The sequence below is a fragment of the Arvicanthis niloticus genome, chromosome 15, assembly GCF_011762505.2.
Source record: "Arvicanthis niloticus isolate mArvNil1 chromosome 15, mArvNil1.pat.X, whole genome shotgun sequence".
Taxonomy (NCBI): Eukaryota; Metazoa; Chordata; class Mammalia; order Rodentia; family Muridae; genus Arvicanthis; species Arvicanthis niloticus.
Window position 1 is genome coordinate 3817801 of NC_047672.1, and position 25771 is coordinate 3843571.

The window sequence follows — 25771 nt, forward strand, 5'->3', positions numbered from 1 at the left end:
TAAACATATCAACCCCCAACTCCACCTCCTACTTTTCTAAGACATCCCTCACACAGCCCCCTCACACCTCCTAGATTGTTTTAATCTTTGACTATGCGCATGTGTGTGTCTGTGTGGGGGTATGCACACATGAGTACAGATTTCTCGGAGGCCATAGGCATCAGATCCCCCTGGAGCTAGAGTGATGAGCCAGTGTGAGCTACCCACCTTGGGTACTGGGCACCAAATTCAGACCACTCAAAGCAAGAGTAATATACACTATTAACAACTGAGCCGTCTCTTCAGCATGCTTCTTGGGCCCAGACTGGACAGTCAACTCTCCACATCTTACATGAGGTCTCTAAGCCACACTAGGACCCATGGGCAGATCCCTGGCCCTCATGTCACATAAACCCTGGAAGTAGGCAGAGAGTTTTGACAGTGATCCTGTAAATCCAAAACCCCAGCATTGTTGTTCCTAAATATGCATCCTACAACATTGATGTCACACACACACACACATACACACACACACATACACACACACACAGAGAGAGAGAGAGAGAGAGAGAGAGAGAGAGAGAGAGAGAGAGAGAGAACCTCTGAGACTCAGACAGGCTCAGGGCTCAGTTGTGGATTGCCCTGGTGCTATTTGTATTTGATGCTAATTCCACATCCCCCAGAGGAGCTGCCCTGGACAAGATCAAGTACTCAGGTGACTTCATGTGAACCTTCTTCCCATTTTTAACTGGTAAAATAAAGGCTAAAGCATGTGATTGGGCAGTGGAAAGGAAAGGTGGAACTGGAAGTTTTAGAGAGGGAAGGAGAGGGAGGAGGAGGAGAGATGAGGAGAGATGAGGAGAGGAAGGAGATAGTGTAAGTACATTTTCTCAGTCTAATCGTGCAGCTTGTATTCATATCAGTTGAATTTTGTGTTCTTTGCACAGGCATTTGGGGGTTGGAGATTTACCATTATAAATCTGGCTGGTATATTCTAAGTCTCTAGTGTTATCATTTTATGGGGCTAAGGGGATGTATCTGAGCAAGTAGTAGTTGGCTTTCTGCAGGCCAGCCACAGTGGGTGGATGGCCTGAGAAGTGCAAGTGACAGCTCCAAAGACAGCCAATTGGGGCTGGCCATGGGGGTGGGCGAGACCATTGATGCCAGTGCCTAGCCAAATTTAGAGTGGTTCGTTTTTTAAAGCTACACACTACAGGCCACCACCCTGGCCATGCTATCCTCCATGTCTCTCTGACCCCTTGCCTCATGCTTGCCTTTTCTCTTTTGATCACTACTTAATCCCTGCCCCCAGTCCAAAAGGCATTGGCACCTCCCCGCTTAGTGCTCCACACCAGTGCTCCCTGTCACTCCACAATGCTCTGCAGATGTTTCTAGAGGCAGAAAATGACGGCACTGTATGAGACAAGCCCTTGCCCACCGTTGAGCTATGTCCTAGTGCTACAAATAAGGGATGAGAACTAGCATGCCAGTAATGCCCACGGCCATGACATCACAGCCTGTACCATGGTACCATGTAAGAGGAAGTGAGTGAGTGAGTGAGTGAGTGACCAGCCTTATAGTCATGGGTGGGTGCGCTTTCAGACTAGGTAGTTGGAGGTTTTCCACCAGAGAAGAAAAAGACCAGCCATGCTGATACCTGGGGCCAGGGAGAGCAGCCAACCCCTGGGGACAGCTCAGGCTCCCCACTGCAGCAGGCACAAATTCAGAGAAGAGCGGAGGTAAGAGGGTGTTGGGAAAGGTCCCCAGACTACCAGCTAAAAATGCATTCGCCTAACAAAAATAATTGAGAAAGCCTTTTTCCTGGGCCCTGCAGTAAAAGCAGGCAACAGAACAGTGAACCGTTGGGTGGCTGAGCTAGCTGTTGTCCTGGGAGCTTCTCCTAACTCCTGTTCCCTGAATATCCCTGGAGCTGAGCGGCTTGCAGTAGAAGGGGCTTCGTGAACAGATTCACACATTCAAAAACCATTCCCCACGTACCGGAGTGTGTACAAAAAAGTTTGACTAACTAGTCAGAGACTATGGTGGCTTCCTTCCAGCTGTCTGGTGACCAGCTTTTCAAGATTGAGACTTGAGTAATGTATACTGATTCCAGGAAGGCATTGCAGGACTTTCAGCTAAGTCATGGAAACAAGGTTACAGGCCTTTAACCCAAATTCAATACTTCGCAAAATGGTGGCTCACACCATGTGGGGATTTGGAAGAGGGCACAAGAGTGATCTGTGGAGTCTGTCGGAATCAAGTGTTTCCAGGTTCTTGGTGTCTTATTCAAAGAATCAAAGACGCAAACAGAATGATGGCGTAACCAGGACTTGATTCAGATGCTAACATGCAAAGTATGGACTGTATACCCTGCAGAGGACACCATCATAAAAACAATTCTTTTTCATTTTCTATTTTTACATGCATGTGCACATTCACATATGTATGTGTATTTGAGTGTGTGTACACATGCATTTAGGGGCCTGGGGTTGGTTTCAGGAGTCACCCTCAATTGTTTTTCCTCCTTCATTGAGGCAGAGACTCTCACTCACAGCCAGAGTGTGTGGTATTGCTGATCTCCTCAGTGAACTTGTTCTGGGGATTCTCCGTGTCTGTCATCTGAGGCTGGAATCGCTGCAGAATACCAAGCCCACTGGGCCATCAACTGGGCTCTAGGGATCCAAACTCTGTTCCTCATTTTTGTGTAGCAAAAACATCTCCCACACCCGTCAACCACCATGTGTGCCATCAACAAGGAGCCTGGTAATGAACCTGGTTGTGGTGTTGGAGAGCCATGTCTCTTCTGGCTGCATTAGCCTCAGGCCCCAGACAGATCTCATGTCATAAGGAACGCTTAGTTTCTTTCTTTATTCGAAACTAATGACCTTGTTTTTGTTTTTTCTCCTGTGGCCTCTCTGCTCTTCGGACCCAGGCCCTGGCGTGCCCACTGTTACTGTACACAACACCACGGATAAGAGAAGTAAGTGTTGTTCCTCTTAAATCTTTCTGAACTTCAGGAGTGAGAGCCAAGGTTCAAGAGACAGTCTACCCCACCCCACTCGGGCCCCTCTCGGAGCCTGTACTGGCTAAAGAAAATGGTCATGAGGACCAGTGTGACCCAGCTGAAGCTCTGGGTCTGTGAAAATGTCTAGGATCCAGAACAGCCTGTGGGTGCTGAGGCTGGGTGGCCATTCCCTGGGTACCCAGATCATGGCTGAAATCTTCTGGGTGTAGCCCATGACCTGCTGGATTTGAACGTCGGTCAGGAGGAGGAGGCTTAGTCTTGCCTCCTCTAAGGCTTGCTCTGAGAACAAGGCTCCATAGGTACTCAGACGTTTACCTGCCTGCAGGTCAGAGAGTCATGTCCATGATGTGGATGAATCACACTACAGGGTGGTTCAGACAGGGTTACGTGGGATAGAGAGATGGCTGAGCCATTAAAGGGTAAGGCTCACAGCCAAAGTAATAAGAGTTACCTGAGGATTGTTAGGACCTTGGGGAGCCCTGAGGAAGGGCCATGGCTGTGCCTATGACCCAAGAGAGAGATGAAGCTCAACTCCAAACACAGCCAGGGCACAGAGTAGCTGGGAGATCACTGAGAGCAGACAGTGGCCGGAGCCCTTGCTGGTGGCCCTTGTTCTTGCTGTGGTCAAGCTAAGGATGCGGTCAGACAGGCCAGGGCAATCAGAAGATTCTTACTAAACTGACCCAGCAGGAGGCTCCCTGAGACGACACAATACAAGCCAAAGACTGGCCAGGGGCCAAGGTCAAGTCCCAGGTAGAAAGGACGTGGAGGAATCTGAGCCGAGTGGGTCTTCCAAAGCACAGGGCTTTCAGGATCGTCAGCCCCTGAATGAGCTTGTAGGTTTTCACCACAGCGACAGGTGGAGGCTGCCACATGCACTGTGTGTTTGAGAAATCAGAATCCTAGATGTGGTGGATGATAAAGCTGAGAAGGAAAGGGACTGCACTCGTCCTTGGCTCCTCCTTCCTCCTGTCCCCAAAGGCCCCATCTCTCCTCTGCCACTACCCTTCCCACCAAGATACCTCAGTACTATATCCTGCCCTGGAGGAGAATCAAACATACACACTGCTTCAGGTTCAAACACTTGAAGCTGGATGAAGCAGCTGCGGTTAAAGAGACAACACATCAAACCACAGGAGCAGTCTGCCAGGCTGGGATGTGTTTAAAGATTCAGAATTTTAGCATGAGCAATAAATCCAGAAGTAAACAGGTGATAAGACTCCTTAAATGAGAAGGAAGTTGGGACTGGAGTCGGCTCGGTTGATAGAATGCTCTCCCAGTATTCACAAAGCTGTGGGTTCAGTCCCCAGCACCACCTAAGCTGTGCACAGCAACACACACTTGTCATTCACACACTAGGGAGTAGACAGGAGGAGCAACCGTTGAAAGTTATCCTTGGCTACACAGCAAACTCGAGGGCAGGGAGTTGAGGCCAGCCTGAACTCCATGAGACCCTGTCTCAAAGAGAGGAAAGGAGGGATGGCGGTGGGGGGAGAAAGGAAAGGAGGGAGGAGGGAGGGAGGAAGGAAGGGTAGGAGGCTGGGTAAGCTCCAGCCTTGCCTGGGGGCTGTTCTAAGAGACTGGGAGGTTTGAAGATCTGGAGTTTCAGTACACGTCCCCTGAAAGATTCTGGTGTAACTGCTTGATGTCACCATCTGCCAGAATGCTGTCCACCCTAGTGGGCACGGTAGGGCAGAAACCTGGCTATAGGATTGAGCTACAGCTTCCAACCCAAGTGGCCTCTGCAGTCTTCAACAGCATAAGAAGTGGCTCCTGATGCCTTCACTTAAGTCAGGCTGCTGCACAGCCTCTGAATTGCCTCCCTTAAGAAAGCATGTGCTCGAGCTGGGCATGCTGGTGCAGGCGGGTGGATCTCTGTGAGTTCAAGCACATCCTAATCTACATTAGAGTTCCAGAACATCCAGACCTACATAATAAAAAGACCTTGCCCTGCCTCCAACAACAACAACAACAACAAAACAAAAAGCCCTGCTTGTAGCCAAGCGTGGTGTTGCCCATCTTTAATCCTAGCATTCAGGAGGCAGAGGCAGGCCTGGTCTACATAGAGAGAGTTCTAGGACAGCCAGAAATACACAAGAAACCTTGTCTAGAAAAGAAGAGGATGAAGAGGGGGAGAGGAAGAGGAGGAGGAGAAGGGGAAAAGGAAGAGGAGGGGGGAGAGGAAAAGGAAGAAGAGAATGAGGAAGGGGAGGAAAAGGGGGAGGGGGAGGAGGGGAAAAGGAAGAGGGGGAGGAAGCACTGCTGTTTGTACTAAGTATTTACTGATATGTAAGAGTTTGTGGCCAACTCCGTGATACTCTATGAGGTGTTCTCCCTTCTTACAACCTGATGTTCTGCGGAGAACTGAATGGGCTGAGTCCTGTGGCTGTACAGCCTCGCCCATGCCTCCTTCCTGGCTGAGCCATGGCACTAGTTACCTGAGATGCCCACTTCCACCTGTGTGTGGCATCCATTGTCTGTGTCTATTTCCCCCTTAGTGTGAGGACACAGTTGTATTGAATTAGAGTCCACCCTAGTGACCTGTGTAGCCCAGTTCCCACACTGTTGGATGCCCTTGGATATGAAACCCACATAATCTTCACCATACAGGAGTCCTACAGGAGTCCAGGAAAGAGAGTGTATGGGCAGAACACATGGGATGTCACCAGCCTGTGACAGTTACGCTGGCTGGAACCCTGTCAGGAGGTGCTCTGGTATACTGTAGCACACAACCATCTCTAACTCCATTTTCACGAGATCCAGCGCCCTCTTCTGGCCACCATGGGCATTGCACACATGTGGTGCACAGGCATACATGCAGGCAAAACCTCATACACATAAAATAAAAATAAATAAGTATTTTTTTTAAAAAAAAAAAACAAGTTTAAATCCAACCTTTGCTTTATTACAAGACCCTGTCCAAAAAAAATCCTAAAATGCCAACTGGTGGATAACAAACACTATCTGGTGCTCCTCACAGGGTCTCTTTCCTCCCTCCATGAGGGCAATAAGACAGGCAGGGTCTGCTCCATTTCACTGAGGAGGGGGTTACAGGCATGCCAGGAATACTGCGTGCATTTGTGGATTTCTCAGCATAGCTTAAGAGAATGGAGGCATGAACCTTGGGTGAATTTCCCAAGTGCCCTAGCGGCAGGCTGCATTTCCAGTCAAATTAGCATGACTCCTCAAAATACATTTTCCGTTACAGGCTGAGAAAGTGTCTCCAACCCAAAAATCTAAAATCTGAACACTCCAAAATCCGGACTTCTTGAATATAAACATGTTGGCACGTGATCAGCTGCAGTCAGTACAGGGCCACTGATGGGTAATACCATCTGAAATTGCCTTCAGGCCAAGTAGTCACCGTGTCCATGAAACAAAAGGCATTCTAGTGTTCAGACTTGCGTCTCAATGCCCAGATACGCTTTGGAACATGCAGAGACTCTAAAATCTAAAAGAACAAGAAATCTGAAGCTCCCTTGTACCTGCCCTACACTCCAGTGAGCAGGTCTCAGCCCATAGCTGCTGTCTGCTTAGCTGCCAGGACCTCCGAGCATCATCACTGAGGAAACAGTAGCTTCTGAGACACCTCTTCCGACCTCTCTGCATGCAATCAGCTGAGGAAACTCTTGAGTCTGTGGCATCTTCTACTGCTAGGCTGGGGAGTACAAAGCCCGCTGGGCTCCTTCCCTGTTGGGAGAGCTCCTCTGAGTAGCCCTTGGGCTTCTCTGAGGAAAATCTCAGCCCAGTGCATTCAGAGGGGCAGTGTGCAGACCATCAAGCTCAAGGACAGTTAGTTCTGGGGAAACTGCATGTTGCCTTGCCTTGAGCAGCCTGTGTGTCAGGAGCACAGTAAAGGGGTTGGCCCGTCAGGAGGTCTATGATTGGACGACAGTAGGGCTTATCATTCTGTTTTAACCCAGCCCTGTTAGTAAAGTTGGAATTGCTGCTAACAGAGAGCTTGGTCCTCCCTGGCATCATCCCCAGCCTCCCTGCCCCTGGGGATACTCGACTTTTTTCCCCTTTAGAAAATCACATCTCCAGCCAGAGCCTGTGGGGTGTTCATAGATGTGACGCTGAATAATTTAAAAGCTGTTTCCTTAAGAATGTCATTATTGTGGGTACCAAAGGCTCCTCATATGTCTGAGGCTTCTCACCATGTAGAGATGGAGAAGACAGCAGCAGAGCTACATCTGTCTGTCCGGATGCTCTGCCGCTTCGGTCTGCGGGTCAGGGTCTAGCAAGAGAGAGAGTGGGGATAAAGGGGCAGAGACACAAAGAATGGAGACAAGACAGAGGTTCTGATCAAGTCTCTAGTCTCGTTTATTGTCTCTCTCATTAAAGGGAAGTCGGGGTGTTTATAGGCTTTTGCCACGTGCCTCGCAGGTGTGAAGATGAACAGGTTGGGGACTTCACATGAGCCATGTGTGTGGACACCTCCTCCTGCCTACCTGTCCTAAAAGCCAGTTCAGGATCCCTGAAGTCCAGTCAGGCTTCCCAGTTTCCACATCTCAATCCCACAGAAGACAGCTTTCCCCCTTCCCCATGTTTGATGCAGTCTATTTGGGGGTTGGTTGGTTGATTGGGGGATATTTGTTGCAGTATTTATTTGTTGCACATACTTTTTAAAAAAATGTCTGATAATCCCAGCCCTGACAGTTGTTTTTTAGTAAAGGTCAGATCCATCCCAGTTGTTATCTGGCAGTTGTCTCTGTCCCTGTAAGCATACCCACTTTCCCTACCCAGTACTGAGTACCACCCACTAGGCACAAATCACTCAAGAAGGTAAAATACAGTTTTAAAGGGGCTCTGTGCAAGACCTGCGGTCACTTGTCAGAACCTCTCCTAGGAGACTGCTGGTATCAGTGGGCAGTAGGGAGAGAAAAGCCTCATTGGTAAAGAGGGCCCAGGGTCACTGCTTGTAAAGGGGGGAGGACAGGGAGGGAGAGAAGGGGTTTGAGAGTCACCTTGTGAGCTGGGGATATAGCTCAGTTGCGCTTGCCTATCATGCATAGAACCCTGGGTTTGCTCCCTAGCACCAGCCAGCATGGTATCCTACTTGAAATCCTAGCACTCGGGGTAAGGGGGTAGAGGTGGAAAGATCAAAAGTTCAAGGTCATTTTCAGGTTTATAGCAAGTTGAGGCTAGCCTGAGCTACCCAAGACCCCATCCCTAAAAAAGGAAACAGAACCACCTTGCCCCAAAAGTCCATGCGACCATGGAATAGGGGCTTACAGATTTTCTATAGCTCTTGGCCCTCAAAAACCTGGCTCTTCTCTGGCCCCAGCAGAGCAGGGTGAGGCCCTACAGTGGATCTCCTCTGGCACAGAAGTGACAAGCCAAGTGGACACTCATCTGTTGTGGTACCTGTCCCAAGATAGTGCCAGAGACTTCCAGGCTGTGCTTACAGGGCAAAGTTCTGCTCTCAGGTAGTTTAGCCAGTCTCAGTTGAGACAACCTGCCCAGCCACCGCCATGGAGAACATCTCTGATAATAGGACCTGTGTACAATGCACAAACACAGAGGCAGGCATCATTTTCATATCCTGGTACCTGATTCAACCCCAGATCTTACAGCACACAGAGCAAGTTTATATCTAAAACTACAGTTTTCAGATATTTAAGGACCACTTTGGTGGTCAGGAGGAAAAAAAAGGCAGCCAGGTGTGATGGTATACACCTTTAATCTCAGGCCTGGAGTCAAGGACAGAGGCCTGTGGAGTTCTTTGAGTTTAGGCCAATGTGGTCTACGTAGTGAGTTCCAGGCCAGCCAAGACTACTTATCTAGACAGATCCCATTAGATATAAACCAAGCCAACAGTCCACAAATCATTTGTTAGAGCAGTGGTTCTCAACCTTCTTAATGTTATGACCCTTTAAAAATTATTTTTATCGCTACTTTATAACTGTAATTTTCTACTGTTATGAATTGTATTATAAATGTCTGATATGCAGGATATCTGATATGTGACTCCTGTGAAGGGTGGTTCCACCCACAGGTTGAGAACCACTGCTTTTCCTGAAGAAAGAACTGCATGGGGCTGGGGTGTGCTTCAGTGGGAGAGAACTTGCCTAGCTACCGTTCACACAGCCCTGGGGTCCAACCTAGGCACCAAATAGAAAAGAAAAAGAAAAACTGGGCCAACAATGTTTTCACTGGGACAGAGTCTTGACACGATCCTGTGGAATCTGAGTTTGCTCCTGCCTTCAAATCTTTCAACGGTTTTAAGACATTTCTTCTTTAACAGTCAAATTTTTGCATCTTTCCTTTTACTGTTTAAACTGATGCTAGCATTTCCCCCGCCCCCTCTCATCCCCAGCACACTCTGTGCCGATGTCCTACAGGCATGAAATCATCTAAATGTTTTTACAGTTTCTGTGACTATAAGGTCACTCTGAACTGTCACATGGACACACAGAGCAGCTATAACATGATACCTATGCTACTGCCATTCGGTATAACAGGAGTGACCCCCAGTGATACAGCTGTGGTGTCTGAATAGGCATCTCTTCCTAATCCCAGAACAGCTGTGAGAGCGAGCGCACATTCTCCTGCTTCTGTGGTAACTGCCCTCCCCCTTTTGAGGATATTCCAAAAACATTGGAATAGACAGATGAGAAGACTTATAATAACTTCACTACTTATTTTAACTCCATTTTCTGTAGTGTGTGTTTATTCTGCATATGAATCTGCACCTCACTTGGAAGCTCTGTGCCTTCAGAGGCCAGAAGAGGGCATTGGATCCCCTGGTACAGGAGTTACATCTGTGCGCCCTGTGTGGGTACTGAGAATCCTCTAGAAGAACAGTTGCTGCCCTTAACCTCTGAGCCACCTCTCCAGTCCCCTCTATTTTTTTTAAACTCCTTCCAGGTTATATACCCAAAAGAAATGACAACTGTTATCCAAGGATGACAATTAGAGGTGTATGCATTTCAAGCTTAGTCAGATCCCTTGACTGTTTGGTTGGTGGCACTTCCTGTGTTGGCAGAGAGTCCTTGCCCATCATCATGAGTTGTCTAGATCAACCCAGACTCGGTGGCCCCAAGTCCTCAGTGTGGAGCCCAACTGCTGGCAAGGGGCCAGGAATAGATAAGTCACTCAGAAGTCTGTTACCCTGTGTGTGAGGCCTTGAGGGAAAGGATGTGGGAACACACACACTGGGCAGAGACTTCCAAATCAATTCCACAAAACCTTCTGTTGGTTGTGAAAAGTCTTCTGAACCCCAGAGATGCACACAGCACCCTTCTGGGAAGGGTCAATGGCCAGCTTTGTTTAAGGTCTTAGCATAGAATCTTAGACAAATTGGCACATAAATGTCAAGTGTAGAATAAGCCAGGTGCATAGTGTCCACACCCTCAGGGATGCCTGCAGAGAGGACCAGGAGAGACCTAGAGACCTCACTCCCTGCAAACAACTCTCAGGGGGCACTGGAGCACCAGCAGCTGACCAGGGTGCCAAACACAGTATCGCCCTCCATGAACACAGTCCCCCTAGTTGTTGGACACACACAGCAGCCCTCAGTATGATACCCAGCATTGAGGCTGGAGTCTAGAAATAAGAGAGCACTTATCTGACCCTACCTTCTAGATGCTCGGCATCTAGCCAGAGAATCAAGGAAAGGAGATATGGCCCAAAGAACAACCACTCCGCAATACAAACTGTCAAGCTGAATGTAACAAGCAAACAGGGCTTGGAGTGAAGAGAGGTCTGAGGTGGACTGAGTTGTTTATACTTCTGGGTCTGTTCTTCGAGTTAGCTGAGGGATGTAGCCCCAGGTTTGATGGATACACTCCACCACAAAGAGCAAGGACAAGGAAGAATAATGCATGAGGAAGCAAAAGAAAAAAGCCAGTGGAGATTGGGGGACAGGACTGCCTGACCATCAGATGCCCACGCAGCACAGAGCTGCAGGAGAAGCAGTGTGCACATCTGTTCACACAGCCTGGAGAGTCAAAGTCTACAGAAAAGAGACCTGAACCTGAGGGCCAGGTAGCCCTTTCCCCTCTAGATCGGTTGCTTGTGATTTCCATTGCAATTTGATCACTAGTTTCCGATGACTTGGCAGAGCAGTGATTGCTCCAAGCCAGGGCCATGTGGGAACAGCCCGTGGGCCACACAGCCAGGGGAGTGGCTTCCTGAGTAGGCGTTTGTCTCTGTGGGCTCACTGTGTCCAGATCTGATAATAGCTAATTCCACCAAATATTAGAGGGGCTCACATTTAATTAAGGAGTGGCCATGTGTGTGCTGCAGCCTGGAGGTCCCTGCTGCCACGAAGTCAAAAGCAGAGTCCTCGGGGAACGCACCGATCTTTTCTTGTATCTCCTCTGAGCTCCTGCCCTCTTTGAATGCAATTAGGGGAACAAATAAAGGAGCTTAACTCACCTCCCCCGTGAGACCGCCAGTTCTCTGCTGATAAACCCGGCTGTGTGGGCAATCATTAAATGAGAAATCTAATATTTAACTAAATTTAATAGTCTGTTGCTTTGGTGCTCTTCTGCAGAAGGCGGGATTTCAATAGAGACGAGCAAGCTATTCAAAGGCGGCCTGAATAGTCACCGAGATTAGAACTTGCTAGGCCCCACACAAGGCCAGAACTGACAGGGCTGGACGTGGGTGATGGGTATTTGGCTATCTCTGCACTCGCTCTAGGAAAGCCTAGCTGAGTGGGCAGCCACACATATTTGTGACCCAAGTCTGAACCTCTCCCTCCAGAACAGCGTGTAAGTGTGCCGAGTGACATTTAGAGACAGATCGTGTGAATTACATTTAAGGAGAGTTGAGCCAATTGTGAGAGGCTCCGGGTAGGACCTGGTACCTACTTGCTCGAACAGATGAATTTCTGGCGGCATGAGCTGGGTGAGATGGGTGTACTCATTTTTGCTGATTGTGCTGATACCCGTGAGCTCCCACATTTGCAGCCACGTCACTCCCACTCCCTGCACACCCCAGGTCCCTTCCCCATGCCACACCTAGATCGATTCACACACTCAGGCAGAGTGGTAACCATGGAAGGTTCTCCCCAGGTTGTCTATTGCTGTGATGAAACACCATGACCAAAAGCAACTTGAGGAGGGAAGGGTTTACTTCATCTTACAGCCCATCTAGGTTACTCCAGGCAGGAGGTGGGAGGGAAAGACTGAGCAGAGGCCATGGGGGGCTGGGGGGTGCTGTTTACTAGCTTGCTCCTCATGGAGTGCTCAGCTTGCTTTCTACAGAATCCAGGACCACTAGCCCAGGGATTGTACCACCCACAAGGAGTTGGGCCCTCCCACATCAGTGATCAATCAAGAGAATGCACTACGGACCTGTCTACAGGCCTATTTTATGAAGGCATTCTCTCCACTGAGGCTCCCTGAACCAAGATGACTTTAGCTTGTATCAAGTTACCACAAACCCAGCCAGCACGAGCGTTATATGGGACCTCCATGAGCTGAAGCTTTGAGATAACATCTTAAGTCTTGATTCTTACTCTAAGCTTGGGTCTGGGACTATCAGTGAACCAGGTCAGAATCCTAAGCTTTCACTGAACATAACTTCTGTATGTAATTAGTCTTTCAAGTGTCATAGACTCTACGATCAGTTTGCTGGACTTCGTTTCCCATTGTGTTGTTGAACTCACGCATGGAGCAGGGAATGGTTAACAGTCATCCTTAGGTTTCCTCAGGCAGCCTGAGCTCTGACACCTCACAGAGCACTGGATTCGTAAAACCCCTGGAGTGAGCTCTTGGTCCTGTTTCATTTGTGACTGTCTTGGAAGGATAGCAAAAGACCACACAGAGAACTGGGGGCGTGGCAGTGTGTGTTGGCAGCTTGCCAATCATTTCCAGCTGCTTATCCGCTCACCACAGGCACAGGAACTACCCCCTGCCCCACCCTTCCAAAAGGACACCATCCCTGCTCCCAGTGGTGGATGGTGGAGATCCTGGAGTCACACAATGCTGTGTGTTACCCACGGCAGCAATGGGTTAACGTCTGATGCCCTCAAGAAACATGACTGGGGGGAGGTTTTGTTTTCAAGGGCTCATGAAAGACATGGGCTGTTCTTCATGGGGCTATGGCTTTAAAACATTTTCCAATCCTAGCCTTCCAGGAAACTGGACAAGCTAAAGGCGGAGTCCCTTGAAAACAGTTCCCTTTTGCATTGAGCCACAAGCCAACCCTACATGTAAACTTAAAGAAAGAAAAGAAAAGGAAGTCCTGTGGGCTTATTACATATGGGATGCTGCTGGAATAGGGTCACACAGACATTTCAGCAGGCGAGCAAAGCGGGCATCCTCACTTCCAGCTGAAGAAATCTCTAACGCGGTGTTTGTGTGTTGTAACCTGAAAATGAAGAGCCCTGCGGATAAGCCACAATAGAGTCACCTAAGCACCTGCATGAGGAAGGGTAGGCCCTCGAGTCGCAAAACGTTGCTCTTGGGACATTGCTATCTGTGACTGTGGTCACCAACCCCAAGTCTCTAAGGACTGGATACCTTACAGGTTAAAACAAGAAATCTGGTGGGTAGGATGACTGATAAGGGCAACAGTCCAGCGTCTTCTCTGCTGACATTGCCTGGTCATTGTGGCTATTTTCCCCCATGGATAAGTGGTATTGCTTTTCTTGAACTCAGTAGACTTACAATGGATCACACCAAGGCCACACTGAAAGCAGATGTGTATGGTATCGAGGTAGGCAGATGGAGAACAGAGATCTCTGATCTGCCCAGGATCCTGATTTGATACTAGGACTCCAGGTCTTGAATGAGTTATCTGATATCTCATCTTCTCACTCAATACAGCAGCAAGCAACCCACAGGCTGCTTGTATGAAGCAGTGTAGGAGGCTTGTGAGAACCCCCCACCCACCCATCTAGGCCCCAGAATCCAATGTGTTCTTTCCTCACTTCTAGGAATGTTTGACTTGGAAGTGAACGAGCAAGTGCAGAAGGCTATCAACGATCGGCAGATGCCTAAGATTGAATACCGGAAAATCGAAGTAGAAGATTACAGTAAGTATGGCTTTTCTGCCCTTTGAAAGGTCAACCTTGGAGGTTCCAGCTCTACCAGGTGCCTCCCAGCCTGGCCACCACCCTATCTCCAGCTCACTGTGCCCAACCTCAAGATGATCTGGGGACAGCAAAAACCACAGAGTTCATGATTTCTCTCCTGAAGAGGGCAGGACAGAACCTCTCTGATCTCATACGATCATATGGGAAAACACCTCTGTCCTCTGAACTATGCTGTCTTCCTTGCTCAGTGTCCTACCTCCATGCTGGCTGTGGGATGATGGGAAGTGGCCTTGCAATTGGAGAAATGCGTCCTGAGGGTGTCGGCACTGTGTAGGGACGAGGCATCCCTGACACTGCCCTCCTCCCACCTCTCTTCCTTCACACACTGCCTCAGTTCACGACTGCTGCCTCAGCACTAGACTATACGATCCAGCCTGTTTGCTGGAATCAGCAAGCAGCAGCTGGGAAGTTACCAAATCCTCATGTGCTTCCCAGCTCACCCTGGCTGACCCTGGAATCGTCCTTAACCCTAGAGAAAGCCGCAGTGTCCAATAAGCCTCATCCCCTTTCCTCCCCTTTCCTCCCCTTTCCTCCCCTTTCCTCCCCTTTCCTCCCCTTTCCTCCCCTTTCCTCCCCTTTCCTCCCCTTTCCTCCCCTTTCCTCCCCTTTCCTCCCCTTTCCTCCCCTTTCCTCCCCTTTCCTCCCCTTTCCTCCCCTTTCCTCCCCTTTCCTCCCCTTTCCTCCCCTTTCCTCCCCTTTCCTCCCCTTTCCTCCCCTTTCCTCCCCTTTCTAGGTTCTCTAGCAAATGAGCACAGCCTGCTTAGTTGCTTAGACCCCCAGAGCTCAAAGGTACTCAAAGTCCTTTATTCATATCCCTCTTGCCATCATCTCTGCAGTCATGGCCTCAATTCAAGGGAGGATTCTGTCTGATACATAGTCACTGGAAAAGCTTAGTCTCGAGAGGCAAGGGTGGCCAGGCTTAGGGAGAGCAGACAAGACTCACTGGAGGGGCAGGTGGAGCTGTATGCTTTGTGGGTACTTTCCAAGGCCATCCTCAAGATTCCTGTATCTGCTCTGGTGTGTTGGTAGAGTCAATGGCACTGGACCATTGGCATATATATAGGTATGTGTATGTATATGTGTATGTGTGCATGTGTGTATGTGTATATGTGTATATGTATATATGTATGTATATATGTATGTATATGTGTATATGTGTATATGTATATATGTGTATGTGTGTATGTGTATATATGTGTATGTGTGTATGTGTGTATGTGTATATGTGTATATGTGTGTATGTGTGTGTATGTGTGTATATATGTATATGTATATGTGTATGTGTATATGTGTGAATGTATATATGTATGCATGTATGTATATATGTATATGTGTATATGTGTATGTGTGTATGTGTGTATGTGTGTATGTATATATGTGTGTATGTGTGTATGTGTATATGCATGTATATATGTATGTATATATGTATGTATATGTGTATATGTGTATATGTATATATGTGTATGTGTGTATGTGTATATGTGTATATGTGTGTATGTGTGTATGTGTGTATGTGTGTATATATGTATATGTGTATGTGTATATGTGTGTATGTATATATGTATGCATGTATGTATATATGTATATGTGTATGTGTGTATGTGTGTATGTGTGTATGTGTGTATGTGTATATGCATGTATATATGTATGTATATGTGTATATGTGTATATGTATGTATGTGTATATGTGTGTATGTGTGTATGTGTGTATATGTATATGTGTATATGTGTATATGTATATATGTGTATATGTGTATATGTGTGTATGTGTGTATATATGTATATATGTATATATGTATATTTGTATATATGTGTATATGTGTGTATGTGTGTATGTGTATATATGTATATATGTATATTTGTATATATGTACATATATGCCCTTCTGCCCTACAGCCTAGAGATGATGCAGCCACCTGCAGGCTGTACTCTCCCAGGAGCAGGAAGCAAGGACCCCAAGTGGCACAGTGGGACCACACAGTGAATACAGTGGGTCAACTCATTAAAACAGAAAGCAAATGGTATGGCTGTTCAAAGAACAGAGAAGGAACCAAGTTGTGTAGCAGGGCTGCCTGCACTGAGTCATGGGTTATAAACTGTCCCTTCAGTGGCCTCTGGGTTGACATAGACATCAGAGCATCATCCAGGCAAGAATAAGCATGCTTTAGGGAGGCCACTGTGGACTCCCCTTCTCACAGGACCCCAAGTGAGACACCAGCGTGTGTGGTCCACCCCAGACCCCTCACCACGGCACCCCAGGTCCCTATCAAATCATGTGCAATCACAGTACATCCAGAAATGCTTGTGTTGTCCCTGATGTCCAGGAGAGAGCTCCATCCATCTCTGGAGTCAGTCACATGTGGAAACAGGCTGGGCTGTGAGTCCAGTTCCCTCCAACCCACCCAGACCAGAGACCTTCTCTTGTCACAGCTCTGGGAAGGGAACAAGGGAAGACATGAAACTGTCGCCTGAGAATGTCACAGTCTACTCTGACCAAGAACTGAGTATATGCTCTGGATATTGTTTCCAACATGCCACTGTGCCCTGCTGCAACATGTCCTTGCTCCAGGCTTTTGCAGCTAGATGCCAGCGTGATTCACCTCCCTGTGAGGGCTCCACTCCTTGGCAGTTCCCACCCCTTCCTCCTCATCATTCTGCACTGCTGCCATCCCATCTCCAAATTTTGAGCCCTGACATCCTCACCTTCCCTCAGGACAGCCATAAAGGGCCTGTGGGAGCGTCACTAACGCCAGCCCTGCTCCCAGGTGTCCCCAGCACTGCAGCAGGAGAGGGAACTAGGGACGACGGCCAGGTCCGCCAAGGCCTGACACAGAAGCCAGCCTTTTGAGCAAACAGTCTAAATACTGTAAACAGGTCCCTTTTTGGAGACCTGTTTACAGTTTTGTTTATCTCCACTGATAGAAAAGGCTTCTGGGAAAGTCAGTGGCATTCAGAACTGCTCCCTCAGTGTAATCTCCAGACTTGCAGCTACTTCCCAAGGTCCACCCTGCAGTGTAACCACATCATGTGTTGTGGATATCTCTGTGATACCGTGCAGTGCCTGCCTGTCTGCCAGTCCCTGGGCCACAGATCCAATTTGCAAGCCATTAGCAGTCAGGCTGGTTCAATAATGAAAGGGCTGCTTCAGAGCCGGCTGCCAGGGCTGGGATGAGTCTTCAGAGAAGGTTGCCAGGGCCGGGGTGTGTCTACAGTCACTGCACTAGAAAGTCACTAATTCCCATTTAATTGCTGGGCCTCTGGTAATCTGGCCTGTGGTTACTCTCAATAAACACATTCCTGCTGCGGCAGAAGGCTTGTTCTGGAGATGGGGTGAACAAAGAAAGTGGTGTGGGACAATTTCCTGATTCTTACCATCTCCATCCCCTCCATCTCATGACACCAATGACCTGTGATCTCAATGGCCACAGGAGCACGGCTCTCCCAACTCCTCCCCCAGGGTCCTGTCCTTGAGGATCTAGCAGGTAGTCATCCCTGCCTGGTAAGAACCTGCAAGTCATGGTGGAGAGGTGTTCTCCACCACCGTCTGTCAGTTCGATATGCTCTTACCTGAGCAGGCCAATTCACCTCAGTCTTTTCCTCTCCCAGAACCAACTGCTCACAAATATCCACCCGCTTGGGTTGTGGAGCTGGCTTGGCAGTTAAAAGCACTGGCTGCTCTTCCAGAGGATCCAGGTTCAATTCCCAACACCCACAGGGAAGCTCATGACTATTTGTAACTCTAGTTTCAGAGGCTCCAACACCCTTTTCTGGCCTCTGCAGCACCAGGCATGTACAGATATCTATGCAAGCAGAACACACGTACACATAAAATGAAAGGTAAACCTATCCATCCCAGTACATGGCTGGGCTGCGCCTCGGTGATTCTCTCTATGTGGAATTCTGGCACCAGCAAGTACCTGTGAGACCTGAGGAAGTTCACACGCTTCTGTGTGAAAGGTGAAATTTGAGTTCCAGCCCAGAGATAGCCACAAAGCCAGTGACCTGTCCACAGGCCCACAAGAAGTTGTCGTGAAAGCCCCTCTGTGGATTTCCTACCTTTTCCTCCCATAGAACATCCACAGAAACGAAGAAACAGAGCCAGGGTACACACTAGTCAATCCCTTGCCCCAGCTGCCCCTGACCTAGTTGTATTCCCCCTTTCCCTAGGCTTGCCAATGCAGATCTTGAAGCCAGCCACCTTCACTGACACATCCCACTACCCCTTACTGCTCGTGGTGTAAGTATGATTGCCTCTCTTCTTTCCTTCCTTCCTTTCTTTCTTTCTTCCTTCCTTTCTTTCTTTCTTTCTTTCTTTTTCTTTCTTCTTTCTTTTTCTTTTTTCTTTCTCTCTCCCTCCCTTTCTTTCTCCCTCCCTACCCCTCTTTCTTCTTTTCTTCCTTCCTTTCTTCCTTCCTTTCTCCTTCCCTCTTTCTTTCCCCTCCCTCCTCCTCCCCCCTTGTCCTTTCTCCAGATACCTTCTTGAGACTCATCAGTGCAAGAAGTAGGGTAGATGATGTTATTTGTTTAGTTTTTAAGACATATTGGCTTGTCAGCATAGGATGGGCTCTTCCTATAACTGCTGAAGACCTCCTAGAGGTAGCACAGTGGGACCTCTAGGCATCAGTGGTACGTTTTTATCATTGTAGTGAGATTTCAAGAACATTTCTGACCTTGACAAGTATATAAAACCATGGTCCCACAAGATCGTATCATCTTGTGACATATTCGCATAGCTCAGTTTGATATTTACACAACAGCACGACCCAAAAGTACAGTTCTCTGAACACATCCTTACTCTTAATTGACGCATAATAATGACACAAGAGTGCCCTCCACCCCACATCTGTCCTCCCTGAATCTGTCCACAGCATGAGCTGCTTCCCATTGGTGTACATTTCCACTGGGAGTGCTTTGAAGCCACAGCATGGTGTCCTTAGAGGAGAAAGAAAGAGCCAAGCCCAATGCCCCCTCCCCACAGTGAGAGCGCCAAGTGCCTGCCTCCAAGAGAATGTGGGAAAGTCACTGGGCCAGCCTGGGTGTTATTTCTTCCAACTTAACCATAAAGAAGGTTTCTAAACCAAGGATCGGCTGAAGGGATCCCACATCCTGGGCACTCAGTTGACAGACTTGAGGGTGGGAGCAGATCAAGCTGCGTCAAACCCCAAGCAGACAGGAAGAGCTTCATCATGTTGGAAATGCTCACCAGAGTTCAGGGGACATAGCTAAAATGCTTGACACACCAATCAAGGACCTGAATTCCATCCCAAGAAATTTGTTTTAAAAATTGTAAGGTATGGTAACATGTCTATAATCCCAGCCCCAGGGAAGACAGCAGGACTGTCCCTGGGCCTCCCAACTAGGCCAGCCTAACCCCCTTGCTTGAGTTCCAGGCCAGTGAGAGACCCCAACAGCACAAAACAAGTCACATAGTGCCTGAGGAATAACATCAGAGTTGACCTCTGGCCTACATGCATGTGCGTATGCATGCATGTACACATTTGAGAAGACTGTGGTGCCATACGATTCTCTGAGGGGATGTGAATGATACCTGGCCCGCTCACCCTAGACAACAGAGCCAGAGGCTCTGGAGCAGGCATAGGGCACCAGGTAAAGGGAAAGACACATAGCTCCCTATGAGAAAGCTTCTCAGATGTGCTATTTGCCAGCCAAGATGCAACACACTGAAAACCTATCTCTTCTAGGGATGGTACCCCAGGGAGTCAGAGCGTGTCGGAGAGGTTTGAGGTGACCTGGGAAACAGTGTTGGTGAGCAGCCATGGAGCAGTGGTGGTCAAGTGTGACGGCCGAGGCAGCGGCTTCCAGGGAACCAAGCTCCTGCATGAAGTAAGGAGGCGGCTAGGCTTTCTGGAGGAGAAGGACCAGCTGGAAGCTGTGAGGTGAGCAGCCATGCTGGCTGGGCAGGGGTGGGGCAGGGAAGGTAGAGAGGATGCTCTCAGCAGGGGCTGTCCCTGGGCATGTTGGATGTTCCTGTTGTACACACACACACACACACACACACACACACACACAGGTCTCGTGCTTGCACGTCTCCAGGGAGACCGCCAGCAGGGTTCTCCTGGAGGCTTCTGTACTGCTTGGTGGCTTCTGTGATGAACTGATCTAAGCATAAAGCCAGAGGCTGAAACTGAGCAAGGTCTGTGTATTAATCATTTTTCTTATCTCTGTGACCAAGTCCTCGACAAGCAGCAAATTCAGGGAGGAGAGGCTTATTTGGGTCCACTACAGTGGCCATGGTAGGAAGAACCTGGGTTGCAATTCCTTGGATCTCAACAGATCAGGAAGCAAAGAGAAGACAGGAAGGGCTGTTTGTGGCTGGGCTACAAACCTGAAGGCCCACCTCCCAGTGACTTACTTCCTCCAGTGAGGCTCCACCTCCTAAAATCTCCCAAAATATGCTGCCCAGCTAGGAATACTTAAGCCTATGGAGAACATTTTACATTCAACCCACTGCAGTCTGCCTGGCTTCTCTGTACTGTGGCTTCTGTGGTCAGGTGTGCGGTTGACTCCAGGAAGCACAGAAGGAAGACCAGAGAGAGAACGTGAGCAAAAGTAGGGAGGGCAAGGACAAGGGTTCACCTCGCTACAAAGAAGGGGACCCTGTGCATGTGTGGGTGGCTGGTCAGAAATGTCGCCCGACTCTGAGCAGTGCCCTGTCCTCACTCTTCTTCCACAAGCTGTCACCAAGTCAGTGAGACCCACCAATTGCCACCAAGAAGTGAAAAAAACCCGTGCCAAGGGACAGGTGCTCAAAACCATGGTTTGCATTGCCATAGAAGTGGTAGAGGAGCACAAGCCACCTGTGCCAGGATGGAGCTGGTCTCCAGGCTTGCTCTGCGAAGGTCATATAGCACCCAGTGATGAGCTATTATTTCTCCCCTGCTGAAATGAACCAGTTCAAGCCAGATCAGAATATGTTAAACACAGGTTTATTGGGAAGCTGCTCTCAGGCAAGTTTACTGGCCCCAAGGAAGGAGGCCAGTGAAGTTTCCATGGGAAGGGAAAGAAAGGAGACAGGGAAAGAGAAAGAAAGAACACTCATGCGGGGGGTGGGGGCAGGGACCAAAATATCTGGATTTCTGGATTATATCTGGAAGAGCCTCTGGGGGAGGGGTGGCCCAGCCCCTTGGCTGGAAAGTTCAGGGTAGAGGGCAGGGTATGTCAGGTAGGGAGTGAGGGATGCTGGGAGAACCTGGAGGCCAGGTCTGCTTTCAGATCTAAGATATGCACCTCAGTCCCTTGTCCCTGGTCTGAAACCAAAAAGCCAGGTGTGTGCACTGAGAGTGAACTTGAAGACAGTCCCACCACCCTGCAGAATCACAGACGTGGAAGGACAAGAGCAAGCCTTGTGACAAGGGCTGTTTTCTGGGTGTGTTCATAGGCCTGGGTGTGATGGGAGAGCAGAGCACTGACCGAGCTCCCGTATGTGCTGGAGTCTGCAGTGAGCTGGTCTCCCACACCTGAAGCTTCAGAGCTTCAGAAGAGAAGACTCGGCTAACTTTCAATGTATGCTTTTTAAAGAACACAAAGAGCCTTCTCCTCCAGGAGTGTTAGCTGCCTCTGTGTCACTGTGGCCAAAGTGCCAGATGAAGCCATCCAGGTGTGGAAAGGTTTATTTGGCTCACAGTTCTGTCATGTCAGTCTGTCATGGCAGGGGAGGCATGCCAGGGTTCCTGGATGTAGGAGCAGTGGAGGCTGCACTTCACATGGTAGTCAGCCAGGAAGCACAGCAAGGCTGCTCCACACACCAACAGTGTCAACAAAGATGCAGGCTCTATCCATCTACACAGCCAAGCAGGACAGACTCACTTCAAGAGACTGTTCCCAGTTCAGGATAGCTATGACTATGATAACGTTAGCTTCCAGTCTCCTGATGTAAGCTGGTCAGGAACACCGAAGACACCTCCGAAAACTCCAAGAAAGAAAGGAAGAAAGAGCTCCTTGACTCCAAAATAGCCTGGGAACCTTCTCTTCATTTCCCTGCACTTACCCTGCACGATCCAGAACCCAGAACCCCTGCCCCACACCAGCACAAGACAGCCTGGGAACACTTGTAAGGCTCTGCATCATCAGATAGCAAGCTGGCTTTCCAGGAGAGCAGCTGGCCCTGATTCTGACTGTGGGATAATTCCTGGCCGAGGAAGGACCGAGAGAAGTGAACACTGGCTTCTGTCTGTAAGGAGGAGGAGCAGGTGGCTGCCTGTAACCCACACTACACCAGACAGGCTGCCCGGGGAAACTGAGGTCGCATCTCCACAGGCTGGAGATGGGGGGGTGCTCATAGCAGCACTTTCCTTGCCTCTTGCCCTCCTCCCTGTCTTTTCCTGCTCTCCCTGTCATGGAGAAGCCAGAAAAAAAAATCATCCTGACTCCTTTGGACTCAACCTGTGAGCACATAGTCCCTGGTGCCACCCTGTCAAAGCTTGGGGATAAAAAAAGATAAGGACCCTTTTCTCTCATTCTCTAAAAACAAGGAGTGAGCTCAGCAGCTGAGCAAAGCCAACAGCAAACATGCCCCAGGCAAACGTCAGTGACGTCACTTCTCAACCCAGGAGCTCACAGAACAAAAGCCCAGCAATGGTCATCAGGCTTGGCACCATCAGACCTCAGGGCAGATTTTCTGTGTGGAAGGAGAAGGTTGACACCACCCACTGCGGTAACTCCCTGAAGCTCTGAAAGCCCTCTGTCTGCTTATCCGCCCTTGGAGCCCACGTGATGGGTGTGAAGTCCCCTGCGTAAGGACAGTCACATAACCCAGCACCTTACTGCAGAAGAGAAGATGGCAGGGAATGCACAGGAGGCCCAGGGTCTCTGGTGCTCCCGGATGCTCCAACGTTTCACCTGGAAGTTTCTGCAGAAGCCTCACAAGGGTGCCATGCATTTAGAGTGTAAATATACTGTGAGCGCCACCCACATAAATAAAAGCAATAAGCAACTGCGTGTAGAACCCCAAGATCCTTTCTAGTCTGAAGAGCTTCTTCATGCATGCTTTGGATAATCAGTGTAGCTGTAAACCACAGGCTACAGAGGAGACCCTCATGAACTCCCCCCTCTCTTCCCCTCTGCCTGCAGAACCATGCTGAAGGAGCAATACATTGACAAGACTCGGGTAGCTGTGTTTGGGAAGGTGAGTCACACTGTCTTCAGCCTGGGTTTGTCAGCCCTGGAGCACAGAACAGCTTGAACCTCCCTGTGAGCCCCTCTGAGATCACCTGTGGCCTTGGGGGAGGGAGAGAGACGAGGAAGAGGTTAGTGCGAGCAGCTTTGTGAGGAAGCCTTTGTCACATGGCCCGAAAGGAGGAAATAGGCCATGTCCTTGTCAGAGAGCTGCCCTGAGCTCCTCATCTCTTTCCAAGCAGGGCCTGGTGAGCTCTGCTGGGCACAGCAGGAGAAGAGGGAACAGGACCCAGGGTGTGGACATCTGCCCGTGTACAGCCGCAGTAATCCTCATGTTTTCTCAGAGGGAAGGAAGGCTGTGGGCTCCCCACAGCTAAAGCAGAGCGGTTCCCGCCTGGCACTTCATCACATGGCTTGGGTGGGCCTCTGTGGGATGTCATAGAGGCTCAGTGATGGGATCAGTTCTCCAAGGGCCACTTGTGTGGCCTAGTAGAGGCTACCCTCCCCTCTTCACACAACCTAGAGACTGGAGACCCCTTCCTCTCAGAAAACTCATGGCTCTTGACACCCTGCCCCACCCCCAGCACAGCCCCTTAAGGGCAGCCCAGCAGTCAGCATCAGAATACATCCCACAGACTAGGAAGCAGTGTATACTAGGACCTGACAGCACTGTATGCAAGACTCCAGACACAGGCCCAACAGAGCCCACCACTGCTGAATTACTCTATTCATGGCCCTCACCAAACAAAACTACCTGACAAAAAGCTACTTGAGGGAGAAATGATTTCTGATGGCTTCTGTGTTGGGAAAGCATAGCGGCCATGGTAGTGAGAGGAAGAGTTACCTCTGGAGTAAGGGTTAGGAAGCAGAGAAAGGAGAGACTGAGGACAGAGGGTTGACTGTGGCCTTGCATCTTAACAACTGTGCTAGGACCCCAGGAGTTCTTTTTTAAAGAGGGCACTCATGGCCCAATGCCTGACAGTTAGGCTCCACAGCTCCCAGAATAGCACTCCAAGCATGAGCCCATGGAATCATTTCATCTGAACCCGCAGAGATGAGGCCACAGAGAGAGGCTCCAGTGGACTCTCTTCTTGGCTCAGAAACAGAACAGAGCCTGGAGATAGCCCCCAAAGCTTGTTCTAGACACTGCCTATGAGAAGCCCAGAGCCAGCTAGATCATTGATAAACTTATCTGGGGGTCAATACTCACCATACCCCTTAACCCTCACACACTGACTTCCCAACACCCCGATGGTAGAAGTGAGAGGGCCAGAACCTGTGTCTTCATTGAGTTTCACTCTCTCCAAACACACACCAATGTCCAGTTCAAAGGTGAGCTAGCCTGGCCTTTTTCCTTTGTCTCAGACAATCCTACACACTGGGACCATGTCACTTTCCCTGGCCACAGTCGGCCCAGGGTCTTCTGGATGTTAGTGGGCTTTACCAAAGTATAGCCCACTGGGTACACAGGCAGCCAAGTGTGTCACGTGGAGAGGAACCAAGCACATTCCGATACCATTCATCCCCAGCCTGAGTCAGGTATGCAGCCTTGATGGATCTATCCTTTCCAGTTCTGTTGAGTGGGGCCACACTTCACTCAGTAGCCTGGGTCTGTCTGGGGTTTGTTGTGCTTTGTTCAAGCATGTCTTAAACAGAGGCTTTGTGAGCCTTCAACTTGGGTTCTCACTTCCCTTCTCCCAGGGTGCTCACCATGGACCATCAATTCTTATTACTATTATTGCACTGTACGGTCCCAGGTGCCATCAATTCTTTCAGTACTTCAGCCTTCTGTGACCTTTCCTCATGAGCTGTGTGAGTCTTCATGCAGCCTAGCTCTATGTATCCCTTTCTTCCATTAACGAGGGAGCTCAGGGCCAGAGAACCCTGTGCAGAAGTACCTGCTCCTCACAGACAAGGGGACATCTATGAGCTGTATCCTGCCAACTCTGGCCAGAATGGCTCATAGGAACATGTAGAGTCCATTGACAAAAAAAAAAAAAAAAACTACTACCTAGAAAATGACGTGGCTGGATGTGGTGGTATACATCTACAACCCTTGGGACTCTTACAGAGCAGGAAGGAGAGTCTGGGGCCACCCTGTGCTAAATAGTCCTGGAGAGTCTGGGGCCACCTTGTGCTAAATAGTCCTGTCTACAGAAGTAGAAGGAGGAGGATGAAGAAGAGGAGGAAAGGAAGGAAGGAAGGAAGGAAGGAAGGAAGGAAGGAAGGAAGGAAGGAAAGAAAACTGAAAAACTTTCATTGTTATTTCAAAATATTGACAAGATTCTCCTGCCCTGCTTAAAAAAAAAAAAAACAAACCCACTACCACAGTACAGTATAACAAAATGGACACACTATTAAACCAGTGGGGAGCTTGGCATGATGTGGATGTTACCCAGGTTTCATCAATTGTGGGATTATCCACACCCGATGTTGCCATGGTCAGCACACCCCGATTTGCACACATGCACACACGTATTTGCATAGCTACATATGTGCACAGACACTCTCACACATACATGTTTATACCACACCAACATTTACACACTCATACACACATGTGCTCACAGGTTCACATACGT

At 49.1% G+C, this 25771-nt stretch overlaps 1 protein-coding gene across 5 annotated transcripts in view; it reads left to right on the plus strand.

Moving 5' to 3' along the window:
* Window positions 1-25771, plus strand: part of Dpp6 (dipeptidyl peptidase like 6) — an 859276-nt gene that overhangs the window by 826199 nt on the left and 7306 nt on the right. For all 5 annotated transcript variants that reach the window (XM_076913275.1, XM_034518902.2, XM_034518899.2 and 2 more), the window contains exons 17-21: window positions 2912-2959; window positions 13896-13994; window positions 18222-18291; window positions 19757-19951; window positions 23145-23199. In XM_076913275.1, the coding sequence (XP_076769390.1) occupies window positions 2912-2959; window positions 13896-13994; window positions 18222-18291; window positions 19757-19951; window positions 23145-23199 (467 nt within the window). The remainder of the gene's footprint in view (window positions 1-2911; window positions 2960-13895; window positions 13995-18221; window positions 18292-19756; window positions 19952-23144; window positions 23200-25771) is intronic.